This window comes from Clytia hemisphaerica, unplaced genomic scaffold (assembly GCF_902728285.1).
Source record: "Clytia hemisphaerica strain Z4C2 unplaced genomic scaffold, Clytia hemisphaerica genome assembly, whole genome shotgun sequence".
Lineage (NCBI taxonomy): Eukaryota > Metazoa > Cnidaria > Hydrozoa > Leptothecata > Clytiidae > Clytia > Clytia hemisphaerica.
The window spans coordinates 634,892-646,395 of NW_027104385.1; the positions used below are offsets into that span (position 1 = coordinate 634,892).

An 11,504-nucleotide genomic window follows, 5' to 3' on the forward strand; every position below is an offset into this window, starting at 1 on the left:
TCTTAATTCTTGGTACCTCTCAAAAAGAGCTTAGTTATGAGCTTGCAAACCTTTGCCTATCCCATCCACTGCGTGTAGCCGTCTCCCAGCTGGCACCCAACGTTGTTTCAACGTTCATCTAACGTTATATGGACGTTATGCACGCTAGATAAACGTCGAAAAAACGTTGTGTGCCAGCTGGGATCGTCTAGTAAATAAACTAGAGACTGATCATCTTTTAAATCTTTTCTGCACATAATAATTTGATATTCTAGAAGATTTTGAAGAATTTTGGGAGTTGAATTGTATTCATATTCAAGATGTCACCAAAATTGATGTATCTTCTCCTTTTGATGGTCGTTTCGACACATCCTCGGAAATTAGGTGAGTTCTGAAAGGATAGGGCTATCTAACGTTAATTATGAGCCAACAGATCGGCAAAGACTGCACGCAACCCCTCTGATATGTTTTGATATAGGGCAGCTTTGTATCATGTATAAAATTCTCGTCTGAGAGTGACCTCCGTCTTTCTGTTTTTGAGTTTTAGAAAATTGATTGGCTTGATTTAGTAAGTTTTATATGAGAGATCTTTAAATTTTGTTAAAGTTTAATTGGAAATTTGAAATGGCTGGAGATTAATACAATCATTGGATTTCTGAAGCTTTTTAAAAAGAAAACTAAAACAGGTTACACAGAAACTCTCGAACAGGAATTTTATACACGATTCGCATCCCCTTTTTCAAAATTATTTCTGATGGGGATGCACGCAGCCTACCATCGACCTTCCACCAACTCAGAAAAATCAAGCCACCTCCATATCAACTGCAATTTGTTCGTACCGTTTTTCTTTCAGATAATTTGGTTGAAAAGTTGGAACAAGATCTAATGGATCTGGAAAAACTTTCCAATAAAATGGATGCCAAAAAAATTAACAAGAGAGAAGGTAAGTTCCTCAAAATGTTCATTTTTTATTATAAAAATACCGGGATTTGAACCACAGATTTATAAATCCGAAAGGGCCAAATGTTGTGCTTTGGCTTAAAGATGTGGCGTTTCTCGGTGGAAAATCCCACCGAGGTTCCGTGTCATTATAAAAGAATTTCAACGCTTTAACCAATCAGAAGCTTCGGTGGATTTTCGAAAACAATAGCTTAAACAAAAGCTTAAAGCCACGACATCTTGCCTTAGCAAGAAGAAGCTTCGGGCTTTACAGAAATTTGCGCCCTCTCTGTTACTAATTCTAGTAAGCTTCTGTTAGAAATAATGAGATCATCTTGACTTACGCATATTAAGAATACACCATTGTCTCAGTAACCCCGTCAAAGTCTTAGAATCCACTGGGCTTGTAAGTCTGTCTCGAAAGTAGTAGAAGCTTCAGTTTTTGTGCATTTTCTAAGCACACTTTCATACTCTTTTTGAAAGTTATACACCGTTGGAAATATATTTCCATGGAGAATAATCTAAAGGATAGAAGATTTTTGAAAAATTGAAAAGTGAAGAAGAAGAATTAAGATGAAAAAAATGAAGATATATTCTGCTGTTTTAAAAATCATGACATCAGGCTATTTAAAAAATTTGAGCTTTGCTGATTTAAAATCTTTTCAGATTTTTCGTATCTTTTTTGGATAAAAAGTTACAGCGCTCACTCAACTTTCTAACATAGCATAAATGGGTACTGAGAAAATGCTCAAAAACTGAAGTGTGCACATACTTTTGAGACAAACTTTAGTTTTTTCTTGCATTCAAAAGCAGTGTGGTAGTTAATAGCCCCTAGGAGTATCAGCTCGTTAACAACTTTCTTTTTATGACGCAATCACTAGAAACTACGCAGGCTCCTGAAACAACACAGGCTCCTGGAACTACACAGGCTCCTGCAACTACACAAGCTCCTGAAACTACAGAGGCTCCTGAAACTACACAAGCTCCTGAAACAACACAGGCTCCTGAAACTACACAAGCTCCTGAAACTACAGAGGCTCCTGAAATTACACAAGCTCCTGAAACAACACAGGCTCCTGAAACTACACAAGCTCCTGAAACTACAGAGGCTCCTGAAACTACACAAGCTCCTGAAACAACACAGGCTCCTGAAACTACACAAGCCCCTGAAACAACACAGGCTCCTGAAACTACACAGGCTCCTGCAACTACACAAGCCCCTGAAACTACACAGGCCCCTGAAACAACACAGGCTCCTGAAACTACACAAGCTCCTGCAACTACACAGGCCCCTGAAACTACACAGGCTTCTGAAACAACACAAGTTCCTGAAACAACACAGGCTCCTGGAACAACACAGGCTCCTGGAACAACACAGGCTTCTGAAACCACACAGGCTCCTGAAACTACACAGGCTCCTGAAACTACACAGACTCCTGAAACAACACAAGCTCCTGAAACAACACAGGCTCCTGAAACAACACAGGCTCCTGAAACTACACAAGCTCCTGAAACAACACAGGCTCCTGAAAAACCTGAAGAAGTTCTACGTAAGTTCATGTAAAATACAAAAACTAAATAAGTTGTGTGCTGTTCTTAGAGAAAGTCTAGCTCTAGTATTATAATGAATTTTCAATTGTCCTTATATCATATGTAACGGGCAAGTCGTTAGGTAAAAATTCCAAAGTTTATTCTTCTAAACGAACTCGTCAGTCATTCCATAAACTTGATGCGTTTCAAGCGAACCGTGGTGCAGTGGTAGAGCATCCAGCTATGGTTCCCAAGGTTGTGGGTTCAACCCGCAGCCTAGTCATACCAAAGATTCTCAAAATAGTAGCCTCTCTGCTTGATGGTCAGCAATTAAGAGGAGGGTCAAGGGTAAGTGGAGACAAGGGTAAGTGGAGAAATCCAGGGAGAAAGAGTGGCGCCCTCTCCTACCTTCTTGTAAATACTTAGTTATCGAAAGAGCAGCCTTCAGTGTAATATTTGAAGACTCAAGAGATTTAATTACTTATGAAAATTGTTGCACTGAAATCCTGAAAATAATTTATGGACAGGCCTATTGACGTTTTTTCCTTGCTATATAATTGTACAGTGATTAAAGGCCCGTCTCCACTTGCGCGCACTGCGATCGCTCTTCTTCGAGCAAAGCTTCGACGCTATTGGTCAAAAGAAAAATGAAGCAATTCCATTGGTGTGATATGACGTAACGATCGCGCGCTTGAAAAAAAAGTTTAAATACATTTATGACGTAATCTTTTCTCCAAGCAAAAATGATTGAAGCCAAAGTTGCGATTGCAGCGCGCGCAAGTGGAGACCGACCTTAAGGTCATAATATAAAACTCTTGCTGAGCTAAAAGGTTGTAAAGAACACGGTATTCAGTAATTATTTCTCTTTCTTTATATAAATTTTTATTTCAAACAATATTTCGACCTCCTTATTATTGGAGTTCTTAATCAGGTTTACTTTACAGATTTACATTTAGACCCCCACTAAGGAGGTCGAAATATTGTTTAAAATAAAAATTTATGTGAAGAATGATCATTTGAACGTGCATAAATGATTCAAAAACATTCTCATCTAAAGTATGTCAATTCAAGAATTTACTTCTTTCTTTTTCAGGAAAAGGTTTTAGTGATATGGATAATATCCGGGGTAAGTAGTACCAGACAAGTGTTGCAAGATTCTTTCATAATGTAGAAAGGATAGGGGCACAACATTTGTGTAGGAGAGCAGATTTTTATTACACTGTAATTATCTATTCATAATGTAACAAGATAATTACAGTGTCATATAAATCTGCTCTTCTACACAAATTTTGCGCTCCTATCCTATCTAATCTACTGAGGTTCTTTGATCTTTACTCTTGACTACCCAGCTGGCAGACAACGTTCATATAACGTTAGTTGAACGCTCAAACAACGTTGTGCCAGCTGGGTAAGCTATGTTCACCACTAACAATGTTTGATCGAAAGTTTTTTGAAACGCGGCACCCTTATGGTAGCAATGTAGGTCAATTTATGTTTCAAAAATAATTCTTCGTTCAAAAATTTTGCTGCCGTGGGCCAGTGATGTGCTAAGTATTCTTGAAAAAATATTTACATTTCTGACATTTTGATGATGCCACTGGCCGAAAAACCGTCAAAAGTGAGCAAAAAATCATGGGCACACTTAACAAAGATTGGCAATCCAAAAAATCTTATTTTAAGCCAAAATTACACCCCCTTCTTATATACCCACTGGGACCCATTCCCACTGGAAAAATCGGCCAAAATATCGTCCCCGGTGGAAAATTATACTGCAATTTTTGTCCGCACTGAAAATAATCAAATGAACCAGTCCTCACTACAAACTATTTTGTTATTTTTCCCATCCCAACTGAATTTTCCGACTTAATAACAAAATAATTGAAATTTCCAGCCATAAAAAATATGGCAATGTCAATCACCATCAAGTTTCAGCCCATGATTTTTTATCCCCATTGGCTAAAACAATCCTACCGGGTCTGCGGGAAGGGGGTGTCAAATTTTGCAAACTCACTCCTTAAAAGTTGTTTCAATTCATATTCTGAATGCTATTTCACTTTCACAGAAAGTCTAGATTTTATTTTTTAGTCACTTACATTGGGAATTTAGGCAGAAAATTTTCTTTCAGTCTTTTCATTAATCTCGTCCATTCAGAACATGGTCACACGACAAAAGGGATATACAGGGAAAGTTCGAGTTCGAACATGATTCTGAGTAGAAGGTTGTTGCGTGTGTTCTCGATACGATCTGGACACCCTGTATCAGTATTTTGAAAACGTGAGAAATCTATTTTAATCCCCCTGCCCTCCCCCTGGTACCACCTTAATTGAATAACCGAATTCAGAAATTTTTACGTTTTGTTTTATTTCAGCAACAACAAGAATGAGAAGATTTACATTGAAAGGTTACTATACTCTACTAACCCTATCTTGCTCGGGCCTAGGGATGTTTTTTCACTCCCCTGGGCTAGATCGGGTTAAAATCTAAGAAAATCTAATAACAAGTATGCTTTGAATGTACTTTTGAAATTTACAATAATTCAATTTGATTAAATTAGCTGGAATGGGATTCACATCAAACAAGGGAGTGTATCGAACGGCACACGTTGTTCATAAAAATATTCATAATTTTTAAAGGCTTTGGATGTCCTTAATTCCATCAGTATGCGAGTATTGTTTTGTCTATTTTCCCAAGAAATCGGGTGTTTTAGAGTCTGCAAAGCCTTGACTTGTATTTATAAGATTTTGACCATCGCAGCCTTATGTTCTTATATAGTTTGTTCTTATGATAAACGTGCAAAGAATCGAATAAGAGAGCGTCAACATTAAAATAAAATCAAAAAATAAAGCCTGGGTGTGCAATTAAGTGGGCCTGGTAGTAAATGTAAATTTGCTTTTGCTTAGGTGCCCAATTTTAGTTGTTTTTGCAAAGGTAACAAAAGAATGAAAGTAATCTGTTAGTCGTGTTTGTTTTCTTAATCATATTTTTCATTCCAAGTAGTTTTTTCGTTATTTGGAATTTTTGCATAATTTTTTCAAAATGGCGACCTCATCAAATGCTCCTAGTCTACTTCACTGGACTTCGTTATCGAAAATCATCAGAAAGTTCATTCAGAAGTACACTTTAGTGTAGTAAAATACAACGATACAATATATGTTTTTTTTAAGGAAACTGTGTTGATGAAAGAAGAAAATGTCGCAAGGTATCCCACAAATATTGTGAAGATGAAAGGAAGTTACAAGATGTGTGTAAGAAATCTTGCAAGATCTGCGAAAGGAGTAAGTTATTTTTAGAACTAAAAATTTTGACTTTTAAACCTAAAGTTTTTCTTAACGATCTTAATTTCACCATTATGAGAGTATTTCAACACCCCTGTGTCACAGACCTGCTGGGGCCCCAGTCCCACTGGAAAATTTTGCAAAAAATTTCTTCGCCGGTGGCAAAATACCCTAGAACTTTAGCCCTACTAAGAAATTAACTCTGATTTAATCCCCATTCAAAATTCATTGTTTAGAAAATGCACTCCCATGTCCATGAGGTCTCAAATGTTCTAAACTTTTTCTTAAGCCATCAAAGCCTTATGTTCTTATATAGTGTGTTCGGATAAAAGAACTTGTAGCTCGCCTTTTGAAAAACAGTTAGCCAAACGACTTTGAGGTTCATCTTAGACAATCTATGCTTAAATTCCACTTACCTCTTAAGTGGTTTAATTTATTTTTGACCAATAATTTCAGATATTCAAAAATAAGGCGGCACATACCTGTCATCCAGCAAACCAAGTGCCCCCTAATGACCTTTATATACCCTGGCTTCTTTGCGAGTACCACTTTGAAAAAAGTTCCGATCCAAGATCTTATAATTAAACATTTTTTTTTTAGAATGCAGGGAACCAAGATTTTGCAAATCAATTGACAAGTCTGATGATGTTTGCTCCATCAGAGATGTTAAGTCGGTAGTTGGAGCCCTCTGTCCATTCAAATGCGGCACCTGCCCTGAAGGTAAGACCATTTATTAAAAAGCCACGAATTTGAAACTTCTGAAACTTATTTCCCATCCAGAACAGGTGAGCCGTGTGTTTTTAAAACAAAGTTTCTTAATGTGGGGCAAACTTAAGGTTTCGCTGTTTCTTGCTTGAGAAAAGTTGAAGATTCCTCTCTAGCCCCTTTGGGGCTTCAAACTCAACGGATAAAGGCCTGTATCCACTTGCGCGAGCTTTGATCGCACTTTTTCGAGCAAAGCTTCCACGCTATTGGTCAAAAGAAAAATGAAGCAACTCTATTGGCGTGATCTGACGTAATGGTTGAAAAAAAGTTTTATTTCGAGCGCGCGCTACATTTTTATGACGTAATCTTTTTTCCAAGCAAAAAGGATCGAAGCCAAAAAGTGCGATCGCAGCGCGCGCAAATGGAGACCGGCCTTAAGACTCAGTGCAAAATCTAACCGTGACTTACTTTTCTTGATCAGAGTTACTGTTGGGGAGGCCAAACACATGCTTAGGTCAAATCATAGTCCATATAAAAAACCCGCTGGTCTGGAAGCCCATTGTTGTAATTTTTTGTTAACTTTTTCCTTTGTTAAAATAGCGATTATAAAAATCGATTTGCTCAGTTTTTGATCACGTTGCCAAGTACTCCTCTTGGGATTGGTTTAAGATTTTAATCACATGATCAAAAAGTGAGCAAAACAAAATAATTTCTCAACACAAGTTCAAATTCGAAACAATAGAAAGAAACAAAAGGCTTCCAGACCGGGGTTTTTTCACGGACTATGGTCAAAATGTTCTTAATCATCTAGATGTTGAAAATTACGTTGAAACGTCCGGTACACATGCACGACTGAACTTGATCGTAAAAGAAGATGAAGAAAAAGAAGAGAAAGAAGACGAAGAGGAAGAAGAGGAAGATGATAATTTCTGTGTTCACTTTTATTACAAAGTAGAAAAGGCACAGAAAGTCTCTATCAGGTACTTTATCTACTATAAATCATATATTGGACGGTGAAAAGGATCTGAGGCCGTTTATGTATACGGTGTTTTTGTATCTATATATTAATACGCTTAATCGTGTGTGTTTACGACGTTTTGTAAAAAGTTTTCAAAAATCTAACAAAGCTCTACAAAGCCTCCTCTTCATGGCGTTGAACCATCATCTTTTTGCACCCTAACCAGATTTCCTACCACTAGACTAACTTTGAGACCCAAAGATACTTTTTTCTATTCACCAAGTTTGGAGCTTGATGGGTTAAAATCAACCTTCTTCCCAATTTCTTTTTGCCATTTTGAAGAATTCTTATTCAGATGCTCTTTAAAACTTTCTGTTTACAAAAGTGGCTCCCTATCACTTTCAAAACTTTTCAAAGTCTTTCAAAGTCACCCTCGAATGTCCAACCACGATGGCTAAGAAGATCTAAAATATACTTTTGCTAAGCCATTTATTTAATTGTGGTTAAAAATTGCAATGCAATGTTATCTTTTTTCTCCTTTATTTCCTAAAATCAAAATCAAATCATCAATCGGCGGCTATCTTTCTTCCGTTAGAATGTTTTACATGTGTAGTGATTCACTGGATTGGGACACGCAGCGTGCGACGCTGCGCATACGGCTAATATTTTTTTTTAAATCTAGTTGTTTGTGCAAGGTGTTGTTTGGCGATGTTGTTAGTTAATTTTGTGTTGCATCTTCAAAAATATCGTGATTTTTTTGGTGGGGTCATCAAAATCAGTAAAAGAGCTCTTCAATCTGAGCAAGAAATGTACTACGACAACTTTCCAACTTTTTATTAATCTAAATTGCGGATGTTTTTGTCGCAAAAAATGAATGTAAATTTAGAATTTCCTAATATTCTTTAAAAATTTATGCCAAATTGATAAGACATTTTTTACCTCAAACACGTCAATAACTTTGTTGTTTTTGTAAGATCATCAGCAATTGGATTTAAATTATAACATTTATTCTGATTTTATTTAGATTGTTCCAGAATGCTAATTACAACAAAGAAAAACGAAGCATGGAAGACAAGGAGGTAACTTACTTAAGGATAACCTAGCTAAGCGATGACCAAATGGACAAGATTTCCGAGCCTCAATCCATGGGGATCTCGGTTCGAATTTGAATTCGGTTCGAGCGGCTCTAATCTCCGCTCCTTTAAATGAACTGTTCAAGTTCTTAGATAACCAGGCCGACTGGCGGCGGATCCATAGAGAACTACTAGTATTGAAACACTGTCCAAAACTCCTAAAACTCCAATAGTCAAGTCTGTCGATATATTTATCAATCAAACATATGTTTTTTATTTGTACTAAAGGTTTTATTTTTACATAAGTTTTTCAGTTTCATATTAGAAACATATTTCATATCAGGACAGTGTATGTCTATTGGTATATTGTGCTGATATAAACAAATAATCTTTTTCTTTTCCTCTTTCTGATCAATCTTGCTCTACGTCTGTGTCACAATCCAACATGAAAAAGCTTGTAAAAATTAAAAATTGATGAGTAAGCAAACGACATCACCCTTATTTAAAAGCAAAACCTTTACAAGTACTAATAAACATTTCTAAATGAAACTTATCGTAAAGTGGGTACACCATACTATACTACTCATCAGTAAAAATGATTAGTTTTATGATTGATAATTCCTGATTACTCCGAAATATTTTTCAGGAAAAGAAAATTAATTGTGAGAAAGGTAACTGCGTTGAATTGGAAGCTACCATGAAATGGAAAAATTACTCAACAGATGTCCAAATTAAATCGATCAAGAAAGCGAAATCAAAGAATTGGTCCAAAAGAGTAAAATAATTTTTTCTAATTTCACTACTGTATATTAGTAGCCCGGGGGGGGGGGGGAGTCAGGCAAATTGACCGACGTGTATGTGCGGCGGTTAAGGGTATGCTTTTCAAAATATCAGAAATGCACTGTAAGGGTGGATTTTTGATAAATGCACTGTATGGGTGGAAATTTCAGCGAATCGAGGAAAAATTGCAAAAAAAATGCACTGTAAGGGTGCGATTCTGAAAGTAACTTTTTTCACCGCACATACCGTCAGTTGGTAAACCCACTGCCCCCTGGATTAGGAGCCATTAATGTTATAACGTTCATACTCATAGGCAGTTTTCAGAAAACTTTAGATGGAAACTTATGAATGTAATAATGAGTGGCATTGAATTCTGATACGAACAAAGACAAAATATAAAAGACTAGCGGTCTCAGACGTCGTCACAGACAACTTTTCTCATCTGAAATGTGCATAATAAGTAGTGAAGAAAGGCGGTTATAGAAGACAAATATGAAAGATTGGTAATAGATCGGGGAATTCCCTTAAAACTTTAAAACCGCAAGTGATTATTAAGTGCTTTGAAGTACGCTTTGAAAGTAGAGTTTTAACACTGAGTCTTAAGATGTGTTAAAATTAGACTTAAAACTTGGGGCATTAGGATCTCAGGATCTAAAAGCTCAAAAATGTTCCAATAAGGCTGAGAATACAGCCTAGAAGCCACTTAACCCCTCCCAAATCGAAAAATCCAATTAAATAAAGAGGAAGTACTGAAACTGCAATTCTCGCCCGATCTTTAAATTCTGGAAAACGTTAAAATACCCAGTTAAAATTGCCAGTCTATTTCGAGGCCGGTTATAGAACTATAAAAGATTGGTAATCGATCTAGAGCTCTATGAGTAAAATAATGATAATCTTCCATTATTTTATTACTAGCTTTCAATCAACGTTGGAGAAAATGAGAAGGGTAACGTTGTAGCATTCGACAACATTGTAGTGACCGAAGGAGATTGCGTTGATGCGTGAACAGGATGATAAAGCGGGAATTATCATGGTGAGTAGCATTTCGCAATATACTCTTCTCGAGATGCATAGATTTATTGTTGTCCTCGTTTTCAAACAGATTTTGTTGCTATAAAATTACATATTCACAATGATAATTGTGCTGTTTACACCTCACGAGACATTTTGAATTTCAAGTACTAATGTTTTAGAGTTAATGTTTGCCTTTTGGGAATTTAAATTGGTTTAGATGTATAATTTCATAGCAATGAAATCTGTTTGAAAACGAGGACAACAATAAATTTATGCATCTCGAGAAAAGTGTATTTAAATTTTTGCTTACGGTTTAAAATCTGTAGCAGCCCGGTAGGGAGGGGATAAAAGGGGTGCCAAGAGAATTCCTAGAATAATCTTTGAGAGGGGGGGGCTAGAAAGAATTTTGAAGAGGTGCTTAACTTTTAAGTCGAAGAGGCGATCACATATGATAATACTGAGCGTCATTTTGTTCATTGACCGTTGCATTTTTGCGATTTTCACGAGTGGTCAATCTCGTACCCAGAGAAACAGAAACTTGTACTAATTCTTGATTTGACTAAATTTACTAAACAATACTTAATACTAAACTTTGGTACCATCATGGGCGCTATTAGATTCATCAACAAGCAAACTAAGAACTTAGAGGGCTGGGAACGTTTTTGACACAGAATGTTTGTTTTTTTTAAGTCACATATTCTCATTTAGTTTTATAAGTTTTATTTCTTTTATCGTTTTAGGCGTTATTTTGGTTCTTGATGACATGATGACCCAGTTAAAATTTTGAGCACTTATTTAAAAGCACTTTATTGGGCTGTTTTATTAATTATTCATACATACTCATACATATTCATAATGAACCTTTTTAAGTCAAAAATAGATTCTTGAAAGTGTATTGATACTCCCTGGAAAATGTCAAAATTTGCAAAGAAATCCCTGGAAAAATTTCTTATCAATTTAAAGTGAAGGTGGAAGAGCTTAAATCAGCCATTTATGCCCTAGAAATTTTAGAATATCTTTTAACCCCCTGGAAATATGAAAATAAAACCCTAGAACCCTAGAAAATCTTCTCGGATTACCCCCTGGAAATGTTTGTTCACCCTTTGTATGAATATACAATGGAATAGCCCATTGGTAGATAAACTTATCAACTTTCAGTCAGCTTCATTGCATTTAATGAATATGGAGATTCCACTGCCAAAGTTAAGACGAATATTTTGTACAATTTATTTAAATTAAATTAAAAGAAAG

At 36.2% G+C, this 11,504-nt stretch overlaps 1 protein-coding gene across 1 annotated transcript; it reads left to right on the forward strand.

The window, feature by feature from the left end:
- Positions 1-258: 258 nt before the first annotated feature.
- Positions 259-11,077, forward strand: LOC136819424 (putative surface protein SACOL0050). Its single transcript, XM_067075650.1, has 12 exons — positions 259-363; positions 833-922; positions 1,800-2,468; positions 3,542-3,574; positions 4,817-4,849; positions 5,613-5,723; positions 6,324-6,443; positions 7,240-7,408; positions 8,411-8,465; positions 9,106-9,234; positions 10,155-10,272; positions 10,994-11,077. Exons 1-11 carry the CDS (start codon positions 300-302, stop codon positions 10,242-10,244), a joined length of 1,563 nt encoding a protein of 520 aa, XP_066931751.1. The 5' UTR covers positions 259-299; the 3' UTR covers positions 10,245-10,272; positions 10,994-11,077.
- The last annotated feature ends 427 nt before the right edge of the window (positions 11,078-11,504 follow it).